General features: G+C 32.8%; 3 protein-coding genes across 4 annotated transcripts; 1 reads left to right on the top strand and 2 right to left on the bottom strand.

The window, feature by feature from the left end:
* Nucleotides 1-530: 530 nt before the first annotated feature.
* Nucleotides 531-10,141, bottom strand: LOC100812784 (AMSH-like ubiquitin thioesterase 3). Its single transcript, XM_006583947.3, has 14 exons — nucleotides 9,850-10,141; nucleotides 9,127-9,191; nucleotides 8,929-9,004; nucleotides 8,629-8,802; nucleotides 8,263-8,354; nucleotides 7,527-7,632; nucleotides 7,124-7,170; nucleotides 6,439-6,769; nucleotides 6,196-6,285; nucleotides 6,036-6,098; nucleotides 3,452-3,526; nucleotides 2,354-2,416; nucleotides 1,888-1,940; nucleotides 531-954 (listed from the first exon to the last, which is right to left on the bottom strand). The coding sequence occupies exons 1-14, from the start codon at nucleotides 9,946-9,948 to the stop codon at nucleotides 774-776; spliced, it is 1,515 nt and encodes a 504-aa protein (XP_006584010.1). The 5' UTR covers nucleotides 9,949-10,141; the 3' UTR covers nucleotides 531-773.
* Nucleotides 10,142-14,418: 4,277 nt separating this feature from the next.
* On the top strand, nucleotides 14,419-15,883 carry LOC100812240 ((S)-8-oxocitronellyl enol synthase CYC2). Its single transcript, XM_003529493.5, has one exon. The coding sequence runs from the start codon at nucleotides 14,569-14,571 to the stop codon at nucleotides 15,691-15,693; it is 1,125 nt and encodes a 374-aa protein (XP_003529541.1). The 5' UTR covers nucleotides 14,419-14,568; the 3' UTR covers nucleotides 15,694-15,883.
* A 228-nt stretch (nucleotides 15,884-16,111) lies between these two features.
* LOC102659643 (uncharacterized) lies at nucleotides 16,112-18,954 on the bottom strand. Of its 2 annotated transcripts, none has more exons than XM_006583946.4 (7): nucleotides 18,885-18,954; nucleotides 18,598-18,648; nucleotides 17,182-17,241; nucleotides 17,006-17,053; nucleotides 16,785-16,847; nucleotides 16,434-16,496; nucleotides 16,112-16,313 (listed from the first exon to the last, which is right to left on the bottom strand). In XM_006583946.4, the coding sequence occupies exons 2-7, from the start codon at nucleotides 18,631-18,633 to the stop codon at nucleotides 16,308-16,310; spliced, it is 276 nt and encodes a 91-aa protein (XP_006584009.1). In that variant the 5' UTR covers nucleotides 18,634-18,648; nucleotides 18,885-18,954; the 3' UTR covers nucleotides 16,112-16,307. The 2 variants fall into 2 exon arrangements, with proteins under 2 accessions (XP_006584009.1, XP_014633701.1); XM_014778215.2 differs by lacking the exon at nucleotides 18,885-18,954 and adding an exon at nucleotides 18,735-18,855.
* Between the last annotated feature and the right edge of the window lie 150 nt (nucleotides 18,955-19,104).

Below are 19,104 nucleotides of genomic sequence, written 5' to 3'. Positions count from 1 at the left end.
TTTCTTTCATTTAACTCTTTCAAAAGTTGAGATTCATTTAATTTATAAAAGAAATTTGATTAATTTTTTCATTTTCTTCTTCTATAAACACTTATTGAGAACTATTGAAATAGAACTGAAATCCAGCCTGTTATTAATTTTTTAAAAACATTAATGCGGCAGTGCCATTTTTTTCCTACCTACATTTTCCTAGAAAATTCGAACAATATCCAATTATCCATTGCACTAATTTTAGTGCATATATGTTTGGTGTCAGGTAAGTACTCTTAATCATTTTGACAAAAAAAGAATATTTAAATTAACTTCTCAAATTTTGTATTTAATTACAAATCTCATGTGAATTTTGATTAAAAAGAAAAGATAAATATATAATTTATAATTAAATTCAAAATCTAAACCATTCATTTTACTTTACTTCAATAATTATAATTAAATGTTCTCTTTTTTATGGTAGTGCCCAAGTAAAAAGTTATAGTATGAGCTTTCTATACAAGACTTACCGAAATATCATATATGTCATATAGAAGTAATTTTGTTACATTTCTAATTTATTCACCTGGTATAAAGTATCATATACACAACTAATCCATCTTTTTACTGCTTCACAGATATAGTACAAAATCGAGGGATTGACAATTAGTAATTCTCTCCGTTCAAAAATACAAAAGAATCCATCTATACCAATGCAATTTTAAACATCGCGTCTGGTAGAAAAGATGCAGTAAATCACTTTGCTTTCATCAGGGAGCCCAGACTCATAATCAATCAATCATTCATCGCTCTCGAAGGTCAACAACATCGAACTTCAAGTTAGCATTCATATAGACATGGGAACAGTGCTCATATATTGGAGTCCCATCCTCAGGCTCCTCATGGGGATGAAATCCACGTTGTTGACAGTTACGAATGACAGACACACCACCCGGATCAGACAGATGGAATATGCCATGTGGACTGCAGGGCCAAAATAAATACATAGTTCTAATTAGTGACTAATGTAAAATAAATCAAAATAATAATCATTTCCTTTCAAATAAACTATCTTAAAATATTATATCTATATTGAAATAGAGCATTGGACTTCTCATTTCTGTAAGAAAGGCCAACCCCTGCAGATATACAAACTTAGAATAGTTTCTAAGCTACAAGCTTATAGTATCAATATATCAGTAAGTTAAGTAGGTTGCGGTTAGCTTCTACATCCAAAGACATTTTTTTTGCACAATGAAAACTTTCTAGAAGCCAAGTAGGATTACAAGATATGTCATTTGTTACGAGATAAAGACCTCAGTCCTCACACTGACACTGACATTCAACTAATTGTTAAGAAAATGATTCATGTCTTTAATAATCTAATAACAGTAGAAATACTAGAATCAAGGTAAATGGTTCAGCTACAACAGGAGTTGGGACTTGGGAGAGGGGGAGGGCAACACGATGATGAGATGATTTTAGAAGTTACAACTTGTTAACTTACACTTTCCTTGGATTCATCTAATAACTGTATCGCTCTTCTACCAATAAAGATTAATCAATTACAACATGCACATCATTCGTGATGTATGAACTAAAAGCTCATGACAAGCAACACAACATGGGGAAAGAATTTTGAGTAAATTAGTCAAGATAAAACAAATCATTCATTAAACTCATACGTATTCTTTTTATCTTTCCTCCCTCCACCACAAGCAAAGGAGTATACAATTCCCTAATCCAATCTAAGATCATGTGATTGAGTTTAAAGGGCCTGGCATGTTTTTGGAAAAAATTGTGTAAAATCCCTAAAATGAAGCCCAAAGCTTGGATTCTGATCAGGGTTATTGCATATATTTCCTTGTTTAATCTGTGATAATCATGAAAAAATACACAATTGCAGATAAAACTTACCTTGTAGTATCTGTAGGGGCCATGACAATAGCAATTGCCTCTGGTAACATGATCTGAAATGAAACCACAGATATCACTAGCTAGGTACAATTAAAATGAAGCATAAAAATGACATACACTTCTGGTTCTTACAAATTCTTCTATTAAACTGAGAAAACAAAGCTTGCACTCCAATTGTTTTTACTAAAATCTTATAATCCAAGTTATTAGGCCTTTTCTTTCATAGATTATACTATAAATTCTCATGCAAGTTAGGTTAAAATCCATGACACTACCAACTCTCTTTCATCTTCTTAACAATCTGCAGAAACATCATAATCACAATTCACAAGTAAACCAATTATCTAGCATTACTACGAATATTTCTTGTCTAGGCCCATAGTTAAACATACAGGGCTATACCAACTGCTTTAGCATTTTAATATATGGAAAGCCCGGAAATAGAAATTACAGTGCCATCTATTACCTGGTATGAGTAATGAGTGTGTAGATCTACAGAAGACATGAAACAAGTCTGTGACGGGTGTGTCTGAAAAATTGAAAGAATTAAGATAAATACTGACATTTAAAGTTTGTAAACCAAAGAGTGGGTTAAAGAAAAACAATATGCATAAAAAGGATGCTAATAGAGTAAGCTTGGAATTAAAAAGCTTTCTATCTTCAATCATACCTACAGATAGAGTAAAATCTATTGATGCATTCAAACATCAAAACAGCAGCACGTAATGGCTTAAGGGATCTTTGGTAGTAACTAACTCAAGCAAATCAAGACAGACAGCTAAGGTCATCTTTGAGATAAAGATAAAATATTTGTGAGGGTGTGGCAGCTAAAAGAAACAGAAAGAGAAGAACCTTTGCCAAGACCAAATAGTAACATACAATTCTTTACTATATTTTTTTTTCTCTGTTAAATATCTTGAATCAGAGTACACCACAAAGCCCCAGGAGGAAAAGGGAATGAAAAGGATGAATTTTCTTCCTTTAATTCCTTACCACAACTCGTCTGCTGCACCAAGTGCACTTCAATATGCTTTTCTAATTTCCTCAAAGCAACATTAAATTCAAAATGTGACAGTCAGAATTATTTTGCCAAAAGCTGACCAAATGATTTTGGCAAGCTTGTTGACTCTTACCTGAGTCAGTGGTCCCTACCACTTTATTTCATTAAACAGCACCCTCAAATCCTGTCAAAATTCTGGCCTTATTTTGTTATCTGTGTAACATTACTCATGTTGAAATTACTGTTAAGTAAATTATTTGATAGTGTACAATTTTAGGGTAACCAGTTCAATTCTAAGTCTCTATCAGGAATAGAAATAAAAGCAAGTCATTGATGAATAATCCTTATCCTTACTACTCTAAACATGACAGCAACACAAGACAAGATTCATTGACCACTACTTTTACTAGAAATCAAAGCCTTGTATTCTGGAGGTACAAAAGCCGAAAAATCAATGCTTCATATTAAGTTTTTTGCTGTCACCACCAAGGGTAGAATAACATTTACTCATGAATATAATTAAAATAATGAATAAGTAACAGCCAAAATTAGTGGAGCACTTACATGTATCCAACCTAAAGGAAAAAGTGATAAGCTGTCTTGAACTTCAAATATTTCTTCTTCGTTCAATGTTTGACACTGGATATTAAAATTCAATTAGATGCACAATTGCTGAATGAAAAAATAACATCAGATGGTAGAAAAAAACATCAATGAACCATGAGAAATTACAATCCTTTGAATCTCCTAAATCCAATAAGTACTTGATAATGTGCTAGTTCTATTAATACGAGTAAACTTGTAAATTAGTTCTCAAGATTGTATAAGTAGGGCATTTTAGTCCTAAAATTAAAAAACAAAAAAACAAAAAAAAAACCCTCCGTTAGCCCCTAAGTTTGCAAAAAAGTCATTCAAATTAGTCTTTTTCTACTTTATTTTCCATTGTGGGTTTGCACCAAAGAAGATTAAAGTGAATGATATTTTGCAAAGCCAGACTAATGAAGGATTTTTAAATCTCAGGGACTGAAATGCCAAACACATACAATCTCAAGGACTAATTTGGAAGTTTACTCATGTATATACAGTATGCAATTATGCATTACACCTTTCCCTTTTTTGGAGAATATAAGCAATATGTCATTTTACAATCTGATAGAAACCCCTCTGATTAAAAAAATGGACATAAACCCCAATATTTACAGACATCAGAACCACTGGAAAACATTCACTCTCTCAAAACATAAAACATGTGATGGAAACACAGCAGAACATCAAGGATTTACTTCCTCTCTGCCCTAAGGCCCAATTCATCACTCATATTCTGCCCAACTTCTACTCTCCCTTCTCTTCGCATTTATCCCAACTCAACCCAACCATATACCCTTCTCATCCTTTTCCACTGCCATGTAGTCAGTCTGCTATACTTCAGGTCATTAGCTTTAATATTTCCCATCCCATACTGTAATTGTGGGCTAATCCACTGTCTTTCTTCCTATCATGCCTCATGTACAACTTGGTACCAAGGGATCTATCACAATCTGATAACTGCGAAATTTAGGTTTAATTGATAGTCAAATTAGACAAGAATGGTTAGATTTTCTCTATTTTACTGTTGTTTTTAATAGAATAATGAGGATTTTAATATCAATTTAATTCTTGACCAGCAGGATTCAAAAAAAGGGAAGCTTTAGAGGTAAATTGATGCAGAAACTTGAAAAAAAAAGCCTTGAAGAAGAAGTTGAAGTCAGAACATCTCGCTTAACGCGCAAGACAGGTCTAGCACAACTTCTCAAGCACGTGATCACCGTCATACTCGCTAAGTCCAGATGTCGTGCTTAGCGTGAGTTAGCGTGCATTTTAAGCTAACTAAGGCCTATAAAAGAAGTAGGAAGCAAAGGAGAAAGACACACAGAAACTCAGAGCTCTCTACTAAATACACCTTGAGTATCTCAAATAGGGGAAACTCTCTTTTTAGAGTCATCCTCCCCTTCTCCTCCTTTATCCTTATTCTTCTTCTTCTATTCTTATTAACCCCTAAAGTGTAAAGCCTCTCATGACAATGAGAGACTAAACCCTTCATTGTTGGGAATCTAGCAGTCAAACTCTTGTAATGTAATTCTTTCTTATTATCTATTTAATGCAATTCCAGTTTTTATTGTTCTTTTCTGTGCTTATTGTTATTGATTGTGGCCTAATCACCCATAGTCATGCATCTGTTTAGGACTTAGGCATTGGAAAGTGTTTATTTTCTAAAGAACTGGAAAAGGACATCTAAATGAAATCATGTTTAGGAATAGAATGAGTTTGTTTAGCCTATTCATGCATCTTTGTTCTTAATGTGATTTACTCTTTTATCTTTGCAAAGAGATTTGAGAGAAAAAATACATAAATTAGGCTCTTTCACTTGAGGAATTAGGGTTAGAATCAGAGTAGATATGGGTAAAAAACTAGAATAATATTAGATAGAGAAAAAGTATTAACATTAAATCACAAATAGTTTGGTATGCTAGTTCACAAGATATTTGCATTCTGAATTCATCTTTCGCATTCAAAAGTTGTTTATTTTTCTTGTCTTTTTTATCTTCTACTTTGTCTCTTTATTTCACTTACAATTTCTTATCTCTTCTACTCTATCTATTACTTAAAAAGTGGGTTTACACCAATCTAAGTACAAATAAAGTCTCTATGGACTTGAGACTCGGACTTCTGTTTTCACTTTACTATTTGCGACAATTTGGTGCACTTGCCAATGAGTTAACACAATCATTAAATTTTCCAAGGATAATTCCACTAAAATTGACTAAAGAACCAGTTGTCTTTAAAAATAAGTGCTAATAATTCTAATTTACAGTAACATTGGAGGTTGAAGCAGCATTTCCAATAAAAAATTTAAGAAATTATCTCAGATACCAATAATTAATTGTGCAAGATTCACCAATCATCACATCTGTGCACCACAACCTCAAAGCAATGTTAATGTTTTATTTTGTCAGTCAAGATATAGTTGGTGTAAGATTAATGCAAAAAATGAAGCTTTTTAATCATGAATAACAAAGGAATAAACACAATGAGACATTAGACACATTGAGACAGAGTGTAATAGCTTGTAAAATAAATTAAAAAAAAGAAAAATATGACATTATCTTACCGAGTCTGAAGTTGATTCCTGCTTTGGGATTATAAGTGTTGTGATATGGAATACCCTTTTTTTCTAGAGCACCCAAATTGCAAGCACAAATAACTGTTAAAATCACCATCCAAGAGATTTTCTAGAATTTGTAAGCACACAAAACTACAACATCTCTTACCAGGGATCCTGCAAGAACACCACATGTCTCTAAGTTCTTCCGTGTGTTTTCCGAAGCTAATCTCAAAAAATCTTCCATCATTTTGACAGGCTGCAACATAAAGTGAAATTAGAATAACTTTTACCTAGTATAAGAAGTTCAGAACTAAAAGAACCAACACAAATAAGAACAAGTCACAATAAATGACCAAGAAAATCCAAGATATATGTCACACTTCAATTAGAAAACTAAAAAAGGGCTTACAATATGTAGGTGTTGATATGTAGTTGAACCAAGTCCAGAATCATGAGATGATTTAGCTGGTCCTGGCCTTGGATCTGCAACTTTTGAAGGAGGAATAGGGGCATGTTCTGGGTACACCTGAGCAAGAACAGGAGGCGGCAAAGGTTGCTTGATGTTGAGCAATTGTAAGGGGTCCTCCCTTGATTCAGTTACAACAGGAGAACAGGACTCAACAGCAGGACGCAACCAACTTCCATCATCCAAGGAGAGAACTGAGTCCATTGTGGATGTAACAGGTCCTTGATCGCCATCTTTAATTGCCCCAAGATCATATAGCCCAGCCTGATTCAGGCTATCAGCGTGAACAACAAAATAGTAAGTGTATGCTGTTTATATTTCAGAGTAATAAAACTAAACGCAACCCCTTAGAACAATATTTAACATTAAAATTTCAGCATATTTTATAATCAGATTGCATTACAAACTTACAATGAGAAACAACATATTAATAAGAAAAAGGAAATAACAAAAATAGTTTTAAAGTAATAATACAAATTGTAATGGACAGAGATATTGACCACAAAATAAAGAATAATAAAGATTAAGAACATGACAATTATGCAAGTTGTACTGCAAGAAATCATGAATATATGAAACATAAAAAGGATATGGAACCCAATTTCAAATTAGAATAAGCAGGTCAAACCTTGAATCCTTGGCATGTGTGAGATCACTACTGCTTGGATATTGAACCTGCACAAAGTCGAATATCAATATTGTTAGATTATATGAAAAATATCTCACAGTATCTTGACTGTATCTTGGATTATCTCCTAAGATTGATTTCCATATTTGCTTATATTTCATTATTTATTTCCTCATTTAACTATGATTGTGTGTCTTGTATTAGTATAAATAAGGGTAAGTGTTATAACTTAAATGTTTTGTAATACACCATATCAAGTCCATCAACTTTAGAGTATTCAATATCGATTCTCTCATTTTCCCCCCTCTATACCTAAAACCCTATAATTTCAATTTTCAACAAATTTCAGAAATATAGATAATCCATGCTTACACAGCACAAGAAAGCCACACTTCAATTTTACCTTTATTTCAGCACTAGGTCCAAGCCATTGGCCCCGAAGGCCATTTGGTCCTAAAAATGAGTGTCTGGACAAAGTCTCCTTATTTGGAGGGGGTAGACTAAGAGATCTGCACAGTCCAAAGAATAATTATCATATTTCTTCCTTCAATATAGCAGTATGTTTTTTTTCTTTTGAAGTATATCTTGAATGTTCAAGAACCTCCTCAAATCACAAGGATAATAACAACGTATATGCTACTGAAAAACAAAGGTGTGCTGAATGAAAATGGCATTAGTAATTGAAATAGTATTTAACCAACCCAACATAAATCATTAGAATTTGATCCAGTGAATAATGGAAGCAGTTAATATAATGAGTTTTGCCTGCCTATAACAAGAAAAAATTGTTAAAACAAAAACACTATTATTTGCTGTTTTATATGTTTATTCTTTACTTTGTTCTTTTGGGGGGGGAATGGGGGAGACAGGAAAGAATGCCAGCTATTAAGCCTGCAAGATAAAATCCACTTAGACATAAATGCACAAAAAAATAAAACACAATTGCAGACAAAAAGGGAAGCAAAAAGAAAATGCAAGCGCAATCTCGATTCGCAATTTTTATGGTCATGTACTTATCTCCCAAAATGGCCAAAACCCAAAAGTAGCCACTCAACAAAGATTTGCTCTTACTAGTAGGCCTTGTGTAAATTTTATAAAGTCTCCAAAAGAATAGAATATGAATAGGAAGAAAAACTTACAGTTTCTGAAACTGCTTGTCAATAGGCCTGGAATCTAAAGATAACATATTATCATAATTCCATGAAGAGTGTGAACTGAATCCAGCAGTAGGCTGCAGATATTTCAGGGGACAAAAAGAGTTGACACCAGTAAACAGTCAGAACCAGAATTCAAGCACATTAGAGCAGAAAAATTGGAAGTTTTGTGCAATTTACACAATTTCTTCACAAAGACATTTTGACGAACAAAAAACAATAAGCAAACAAATGAAAATTTCCAAGCAATTCATGTTGCACCTAGTTGAGATACCAAGGCACAGATGCAAATAGGTTGAGAATTTTCAGTATCCATAAATTTATACTAAAACATTATCTTCAAGTCCTCACCTGTTTACTAACAGCCGGCCATTCCAAAGATGAATTCACTGAACTCTGCAAAGCCTTATTGAAGCCATTTTCTTCAGGGAATGGAGCTTTTACATGTGAGTCATTCATTTTTTCCACCCGGCGTTTAAATTCAGGCTTCAAAGATTCAAGCTCATCCAACACAGCTCGCGATCTCTGTAACGGACAAATGATAGAAAAGGAGAACAGGACCAAATATCAAATATAAAAACATCAAATAAGAGAATAAAACAAACACACACACACACATCTATCATAAAAAGTGGCATGGCAGTTTCTCACCTTCTTATATGCTGCTCTTTCGTTGGGCAATGAAGCTTGATAATCTCGATGATATGGTATAGTTTCAGAAACCAAACTTAAAAAAAAAAAAATACCAATAATTGGCACAGTGAGGATAAAATGAAAACTTTATACTCAGTTTAACAGCAAACTGACGAGTCCACCATAAAGAAAATCCATGGAATTTTCATATTTTACCTTAAAAATCTAAGGAGAATGATGTACAAGTCAACTACATTATTCTCCTCCCGGTAGATAGTTGCCTGTAGACAAGAATGAAATTCATCACTCACGTGAGCTCACCTAGAAGGAACACAGTAAACATCCAAAAGCAACAACCACATATGTACTGAATCACATTTCAAGTTGTTCTACTCTACACAAAAATTATGACTAGCACTAGTGCAGAGTAGCATAATAATGAAGTTAGCATAGATATTCCAGAGAGAGGTTCCATGTTGTGTACTATGGCACCAAACAAACCACAAACACTCACGCAACATTCTCAGTTCCGTCTCTGCGACTAACACAAATCTTATATTGATTTTTTTATGGTGTGATATACGAACAAGTTGTGGTGACATAAAACTCATCTTAATTAAGTTGTGTCCTGCATCGCATCGTTGATAGATTATAACTAAGGCCAAAAACGATCCTGTCAAACTGATCCTAAGTAGCATGAATTTGGCACACGGTCATAAGCAAAAGGTGCAGCAAGGATTGAAGTTTCTCCTTCGCATGCGAATTCGTTAATAGTATATACAGAAAAACTTGTAGAGAGTTTATACAAATTAATAAGAGGAAAGGATCCTATATTGGTCTTCGAGAAGGTTCCTTTTTCCAGAAAATCTGGCCAAGCCCTAGTTCAATTTTGGGATGAATGAATAAGCATTTAGAATGGAAATAGAAGGAGTGAAATACCTGCTTGAGGAGGTTATCGGCAATCCGATAGTAATAGCGGATTGGAATGCGATTATCAACCTCGACTCTGCGAGCGATCGAATCCAAGTCGATGGTCATCTTCTCCGCTCCAGGAAGGAATGCCAGCGCCACACGCTTCCAATCGATGAATCAAAATCTCAATCTCTCTCGTACGGTTCCGAGTTGAAGGTATCAACTAGCTAGCAAGGAAGGAAGAAGGATCAAAGCGCCGTGTCGTGCGTGAGTCAAGTCGTTAAATTAAACTTGTCGTTTCGAACGACATAGTGAGGTAACAAACACAAATCCTCCTCTTATTAATTATCGTAAAATAATTACTTTTTTCCTTTTATTATAATTGTTGTATAAAAAAAATAGTTATTTTTGTTCAATTATAGGACACTAACAAACTTATTCCTAAAAAATAAAAATACATAAATTAGTTTTTAGAAGTATAAAAAGTGAGATAAATTGTCCTATCGTTAACTTCTAATTTTTATATGTTAATATTATAAAATTTACCTATGTGATAAGTAAAGACGAAAATGTTACGAAATAATTGATCATATGAATATAGGACTAATTTGTCAATAAAAATTTTTTTATCCCTTCTTTTGACAGTTAGACTTACTTCCTCCATCTTATAAGTTATTTTCTATGAATGAAGGAGTGAGTTTCTTATTCTTTCCTCCTTTAATGTTTCTTTTTTTTTATTTCACCTTTATTCATTTAAGGTACTAACAAATGTCATTGAATTAAACAATTTATTGATATTTTCATCCTTCAAAAACATAACTTAGTGACAATTATATCCACACTTATAACTATTATGATTAATTAAACTCTCAATTGCATTGTAGAAATTAACTTTAAATTTGACTATAACATTGAAAGACAAGAGTCATGACTAAGAAAGTATAATAAGTATAATAATTGCTATAAAGTTCTAAAATTTATACAACATTAGGGGGTGATAATATGGTTGTCATTTGGTGTTCAAGTTATTTTTGAAAGGGTTTATAGTATTGTCACAATATAAAACAAAAAAACAAAAAACACCCAAGGAGAAAGAACAAGAAACTTCCTCTTTTATTCACGGAGAACAATATATAAAATGGAGAAAGAACTAGTTGTTGCAAGTCTAATAATCAAGAGGAGAACCGATAAAAAAAAATTACTAACAAATTAGTTACTATGTCTACGAGCAACTATTTTGTAATATTTCATCTCACTTTTTATATTTTTAGGAACTAGTTTTTGTATTTATATTTTTCAATGATGAATTTGTCAGTTTCACACATTTTCAGAGACAAAAACAATTATTTATTCAAAAAAATTTGTCTCAAAATAATTTTATTTTAACTTTTTAATGTAACATTAATTTTTTTTTCCATTTACATCTTTTATAATATTAATAGGGGAATAACAAAATCTAAAAATAAATTAATGATGATATAAGATTAGTTATATAAATTAATACTTTTTTCTCTATTTTTTTCTCAATCAATGTAAAATAACTTAAAATGAGAATTATAATAAAATTGAAAGGGAGCAGCTTATTGTATGAACAAAATTCTATAATGGGTTTATGAATTCGTTTGCTTCCGATAGAAAGATAAATCACTCTACCCGTATTTTGTGCTGTCTAGAAAAAAAACTTAAAAAATAGTTTAACTTTTTTAATATATAAATATATATATATATATATATATATATGCTTCTACGTTATAAATTGAAATTTATATACACAATTTGTGTATGTTTGTTTGTGTATTTAAGTAGTATTTTATATTGTATAACGTACAAAATATTGTTTATTTTATATAAATAAATAATTTTAAATGCATAAATCATGTTATAATTAGAATAAGTTATTCAATCTTAGTCATATAAAAGCATAAAATGCAATAAAAAGATGGTTTAGGATATTAAAAAATAAATTGAATATTAAGTATTTTTCATTTTTCTATATCATTATGTTCGTTGTTACATTATTTTTTTATATTTTTTCCATCCAAGAAGAATTGAATTCACCACATGAACCAATAACTTATTAATATATTACATAATTTTACGAAAGATAAAAGAAAACTAATCAAATATTAGAGGTTCAACACTTTGAGATTTAATTGTCAATGATGTTGAGTTAACCAATTAAAAAAAAAGTTTTTAATGACATTTAGGAGATCACAACTATTCGAAAAATCATTAAAAATTAGATAAGACTTCTAGATATATTAACAACATTTATGTTTATTGCTAATTATATAGTTAGAAGAAATTTTACTTCAGGAGAGACTTTATTCTTAATTTGTTATTAAGAACTTTTATTTTTATATACTTTGATTTCGATACATATTGTAATATAAAAATATTATAAATTACTCAATTGGTAATACAATTATTACGGATTGAGTAATCTAATTACTCAATGTCATACTATATGTGATGGTGTAGTATGGAGTTGGCATTGGGTGATTGTGGTGTCGTGTTTGGGTGTGGCGATGGTGTTGGGTGGAGGTGGGATGTTGTCATAGAGGTTTGTGAGAGAAACAACTAAATTTAAGTGATTACCTAATTATAATGGAGCCCCAAGTTTTCATGGCGCCCATCTTCGGCCTCACCGACTCACCGGGTGACTGGGCTGAGCCTAGCCCAGGTTACGTAGTCCAATTGTGTTGGAGGCTCATGGAAAGTTTACAAACATTAGATAGAATCATTTTAGAAAAATTGATTAAAAATATTAATTTAAATTTAGGAGTGATATTTTAATAGAAAAAACTATAATTATCCTTCTGCATTTTCTTTCATAGATTTGGCTTCTCTAAATTGAGAGAAGTGCGGTGCAATAATTAATGTTAATTCAAAAATCAATAATTGATATTAGATTTTGTTACCTTTACATTTTATTTTATCACAAAACTAATCATTAACTTTTGAATTAAAATTTCTTATAGCACCTTATCCTTTAAAAATCTACTCTTAATCACTCTAAAAAGTCAAATCCTTCTTTCATTTATTTTTATCCCATTTTTTTTCCTCACATCTCTCTCATCTTATCATACGACTTATAACATTTATCATTCTTTATACTTATTTGTTCTCTCTCCCTTATTTTTTTTTCTTTCTATCTCTCTCATCTATCCACCTTAGTACATTCTCCGTATAATTTTGGGATGGAATTTAATCACTACTCGTGTTGTCTATAAGCTGTTCGATGTGAAATTTGTGGCGTTTGATGAGAGGGAAGAGTTTGATTTGAGAGGGAAGCGTTTGGAAGTAGATTGTGAAGAAAAACTGGCTTTACAACACCAAATTGGAGGAAATTGTGAGCTATGAACTCGTCAAAACCGTGCTTCATTTTGAGTTTCAACTTGTGTCTAGTATGAACAAGAGTAGGGAATATGGGTTTATGGGGCAGATGAAGAATCATACCATCATATGAACACTGAACTTCGAGTTTTCTGGGTTGCGGTTGGTTCCTCTCTGAGCTTTTAATCGCTTTAATTATATGGTTGCTTTTTATTTGTGCATGGCCATGTTTCAAGGTATTTATAATTTGTAACGAGTTACTATCTTTTCCCATCACATCCGCATACTTTGTTTGAAAGAGTTTAAATTTAAAGGAAAAAAAAAGAAGTAAAAGACTGTTTCATCTTTTCTTATTATGTTTTATAACAATATATGGAAATCTTACTCAAAATATCAAACAAAATCAACGTTGGAAATTATAGCAAGAAAAGAGGGACACGTAGCTCAACTTCTGTGATTGCAGAAAGAGAACAAATTTGTGCGTGAGTTATCACAAAAACTTTTGATGACAGACGTGGGTGATAAAAACTGGGAATAAAATGCCAAAATTTTATCAAATAGTAACAACATATATCGAACTTTATCGCAAATCGTTATTCCCGCACGCAGCAAACTACTATAATTAGTTCACGTAATTAATTAAATAGCCTTCAACTTCAACATAGTTAAACAGGGTCAGACACAAAGGCACCAACACCATGAATCAATTTTGTGTGCGCGTAATACGTACGTGTAGCTCAGGAAACCCCAACTAAAGCCACACTAGAGACTGCCACATGTGATCGAGGAACTGATCCACTTGTGCTTATTGTTTTGTTGACATTAGCAAAATCGGTCAACAGAAACATCTAAGCAGATAGTGAAAAGCACTAGAGTAAGAAATGGGCTTGAATTGCCCTGGACAATGCACTTTAATGTGTGGACAAACGCTGACACTTCATCAAATGCACCGGACAATGATTTCTTCCCAAACCTTTCACAATTTAATTCTAGACAATTAATTTCTACCGTGACTTGTTAACAAATTGTACGTGAAAACCACCTAATTAAAAATGATTTGTACATCTTCGGTGTTTCAATTAACCACACTTTCCATTACACTAATTTATAATTAATAAATATATTATCCCATTATCACTCGATCTGCTTCAAAAAAACTATACCACCCATCAATCCTTTTTTAGTACAAGACACTAATTAAAGAACCATGATTCCCAGTGTGGCCCCTGGTTTGGATCAATGTCATTTCACTTATATGTAAAGACAAAATCAGATTAGTTGGGGACAAGTGTAAAATTTTTTGGTGGAATACAAAGTTCATGGAGTTAGTGGGGGACAAGTGTACAATTTTTTCAAACTGTATATATATCATCCACACATGTGAGCTCTTGGTGTAGAATTTGAACTATCATGGAGGCCCAAGCTTCCGTAGCACTAATAGTCGGTGTGACTGGGTTGACTGGGCTGAGCCTAGCCGAAACATTGAAGAAACCCAATTGTCTCGGAGGCCCATGGAAAGTTTACGGCGCAGCCCGCAGGCCCCCGCCTAGTTGGTTCTCTCCTTCCATGGTCGACCACTTCATCACCTTTGACGCTGAGGACTCTTCCGACACACGCGCCAAGCTTTCCCCCATCGCCCACGAGGTCACGCACCTCTTCTGGGTCACCTTTCAGATTCACGCAGACGAAGAATACAATGCAACTGTCAACAAAACCATGCTACTCAACCTTCTAACTGCCCTGAAATCTTCCACGACATCCCGGTTGGCCCATGTAACGGTCCAAACCGGAACCAAACACTACATGGGCCCAGTTTTCGACCCGGTTCACTCCACGCAACTCATCGGCCACCAGCCACCCTTTGACGAGAACATGCCACGGCTCCCTTATCCAAACTTCTACTACGCGCTCGAGGACCTGGTTGCTTCTTACGCGCCCTCGCTGACGTACTCAGTGCATCGCTCATCCATCATAATAGGCGCGTCGTCCAGGAGTGTATACAACGCGCTGCTGACTCTGGCGACCTACGCCGTAATTTGTCGCCACGTAGGATTGGCGTTTCGGTACCCTGGAACGAGGTACACGTGGGAGCATTTCTGTGACATGACCGACGCGGGAGTGTTGGCGCAGCAGCACGTGTGGGCTGCGGTTACACCCAATGCTAAGAATCAGGCATTCAACTGCACAAACGGCGACGTTTTTGCGTGGAAGACCGTGTGGAAGCTTCTGGCTGAATTGTTCGACGTGGAGTTTGTGGCGTTTGATGAAAGTCACAAGTTTGATTTGGCTGAGCTGATGCATGATAAGGGTAGCGTCTGGGAGGAGATTGTGGAGAAATACGAGCTTCACAACACCAAATTGGAGGAGATAACGTGCTATGAAGCCCTCCAAACAGTGCTACATTTTAAGTTTCAACATGTGTCTGCCATGAACAAGAGTAGGGAGCATGGATTTTTTGGGCATGTTGATACGTTAAAGAGTATCAGATTCTGGGTGAAGAAGCTAAGACAGATGAAAATCATGCCATCATATTAACAATGAACTGAACTTCATTTTTTCTAGGTTGCGCTGGATTAAGTTGATTCCTGTGTGCGCTCTGTTTAAGTAATTTTGCTATAATTTGTAAGAAGAAAAAAACTTTTCTCCAAAAATCCTGTAGTTTTTCTATCCGTAGCGAGTGGCTGAAAATAAACATAAAGTTAAAAATAAAATAAGCATTTTGATCGATTTGTGTAGAAGTTTAAAATATTCTGTTACTTTTTTTATTATACTTAAAAATCTCTAAGCACAATGGTGTTTACTGTTTGGTAAAATTTTCATAATTTTTAAGCCATGTGGCCCGCAAGTCACTGCTTTACCAGCTTTGGGATTTTACCTAGCACTAATTACTGCGCACTAACGGCTTGAGTTCAATTGTTGTTTTCGCATGTATTTTTGTGGTGAAAACTAAAAATGGATGCTAACTTTTTATCTTTTCATACTGCATAAAATGAAAAAGAAATAAGCTTGACGATTTTGCTACGTTTGAAATTTTTTCCCAATAAATGGAACAGCAAATTATTAAAACTTGAAAGGATCCAGCTAATTGTACTATGCATCAGATCACGAACACGAAGAGGTATGTAATAATTGTTCCTGTTCGCCCTTTATTAGATCTACTCTCCCAGCAAGATACGAACATAAAAAAAATTAAAAAAAAAAGTCAAATTAAGTAGTACTTAAAATGATAAAATTCTCTATAAAAAAATGATAAAATGCTACTGTAATTAACTCACAAGATTTTCTTGGCCAGATGTACAAGCAGGTTTTCTAGGGGGAAGCTGCTGGTGCGGTGTTTTCTGTAAAAATAAACAGGAACACTGACGTGTCTATATCTCTTTCAATATGTACATGTATAAAAAAATATTTTCTAACTTACTAAAAAAGCATGGAATTAAACATTCCATGGCAAATTATTAGTGCAATTAAAAAAATTATACCAATTTAAGTTTATAGAGAATTGCACTAATTATTTACTATAGGATTGTTTAATCTTATTTTAAATCCCTGAGATAAGTCAGATAACTCGATGAGTAAAAAAAATAAAAAATACGGTGCACTTCTAAAATTATATATAACATCCATACCTCTAGTTTTGGTCGCAAGGTCTCTACGGCTGCTGTAGATTGTTGATTCACAGCAGCACCTTGCTGTTTAAATTCATATCAACACAATTATCGATATTGGAAAATGATAGAAGGTTACTTGTTTATGGAAGAGTATAGCAGAGATTGTATTTAATATACTTAATTTCTTTAATTTGTGAAATCAGATGGCAGAATTTATGTCCAATAAAAAGTTAAAATACCTTGCACAATGCCCAGTCAGCTGAATCAAAGAATGCTCGTTCATGATCCTTATAAGTTTTAACCCACAGAAACAGAAAAAAGAAAAAATTAAATTCGATTTTCTTATAATTAATAACAAATGTAACTTGTACGTATAGAGTATTGAATTGATAACATTTTAATTAACGGGACCTACTTTGGATATCAAAGGCTTCTTTGGGCCAAGTCCACCGTATTTGTTTCCCGTGACATTTTGCTAGTATTAAATTGATTTCACAAAAAGGAATGCAACGTTAGAATAGGGGAAAATCATATAAGAGCCATATAATCATATTTCACCAACCACCAAGTATATTTTTTCTTTAATTAGACAAGAATTATAAATGTTGCATATCTGTGAGGGCAATAAAAGTTAATCATTTGTAATATGATAAACGATCTTCACCTAATGAAAAGTGATTTCTCCCACGATTACAGCTAGTCATTTCAACTGTTTTCTAGAAGTAATATATCCGAATCTATCACGAAATGCACGAAATAAAAGTCATACAAAATAATTAATTAAGAGTTAATTAAGTTTTTATTCTTTTAAATTTTTTATATTTTATTTTTTTAGTCCCTCAAATTTTTTTATACAATTTCTAGTTCTTTGTTAATTTTCTGTCAGCAATTTTAATTCTATTATAAAAAATTGTCTATTTTTAGTTTCTTATTTATTTTATATTTGAAACTATTTTTTAGTAATAATACATGAGAAACTAAAAATGAGTAAAAAAATTAAATGGATTAAAAATAATGATCAGAAATTAATAAAAGATTAAAATTTGTCAAAAATATTTTGAGGATAAAAAATTATAATATAAAAAGTTTAGAGACTAAAAACTTAATTAACCCATTAATTAATCATGCACTTTAAAATAAATAAAAAAATATTTTCAAACCGAAAATAAAGATGAGATAAGTGTCTTGGAGAATTAACAACGAGTTACTTAAAAATAAGATGTATAAGTAGCATTACTAAACTATTTTTTATCAACAAAAAATATTTTAAAGCAAAAAGAATCAACAGAAAAAAAATTATTGTATTTGTGCAACATAAAAATGCCCTCGTTCCAGTGGTTAAAAAAATGTTAAGAAAATTTAATTTCCTATGAAAAAGTTGAAATCTCTCTATTAACAATTTTGCCTCTTAAATATTTTTTTATATCTTTTTCTTTTCAAATATCATGATTTTTTTATTAAATCCCTTTAATTATCATGAATCCCTTGTCTAAACCCACTAGAATTCACTTAGTTATGGGGAGTTTGAGTAATTTACACAAAGTCTTAATTTCAAACCATGATATAGTCATTATACACGCACAAAAAAAAAATCCCTCATTTAAACATGTAATATTTAGAACTCCGTAAACACAAAAGAAAGAAAAACCTAACAGAAAACATCTAGAAAACTACACGAAAATGAAAACAATTTTTCAAAAACAAAACAATTTCAAAAACTAGGAATAAAAAAGTCGTGGTGTTTCAAAATATTTGAGTTACCACTAGTTTTGGTTGATATGAGAGGGAGAGAAAAAAAAAAAGAGAAGGAAAATGGGATGAGATTGGGTACCTGGACGTGCTGCGCTTCCTTGTTGCACTCTGCCATCTGATCTGGGTTTGCCTGTTCAACCATTAAGTACATTACCAATTGATCAGACCTAATCAGAAAAATTAATAATAACCTTACAACACAGGAATATTAGACACCTTCAATTTCAAATTCAGAAGACGCAGATAGAGTGAGTGAGGGTGATTGAAATAATCATGAAAAGGAATTAATAACAGCCAAACATACAACATGCACGCAAAAAGTAGAAAAGAACACACAATAGTAGAGAGGGTGTTGATGACATTTACCTGTCAATAAGAGGAAGATAGAGATGCAGGGAGGGAAGGGAACAGAACAACGATAGAGAAGGCTTATAGATATATGAAAGAAAGCAACGTTACATTATATAAGCCGCTCCTCGGCCCTCCCTCGCTCAACCTCGTTTTTTTTTCCTTCATTTTTTACAATAATTAATTTTAAATTAATAAATATGATTCAACTGTGTTTTAAAATTAATAAATATCAACT

The sequence above is a fragment of the Glycine max genome, chromosome 7, assembly GCF_000004515.6.
Source record: "Glycine max cultivar Williams 82 chromosome 7, Glycine_max_v4.0, whole genome shotgun sequence".
Classification (NCBI taxonomy): Eukaryota; Viridiplantae; Streptophyta; class Magnoliopsida; order Fabales; family Fabaceae; genus Glycine; species Glycine max.
This window is presented reverse-complemented; position numbering and strand designations above follow the sequence as displayed.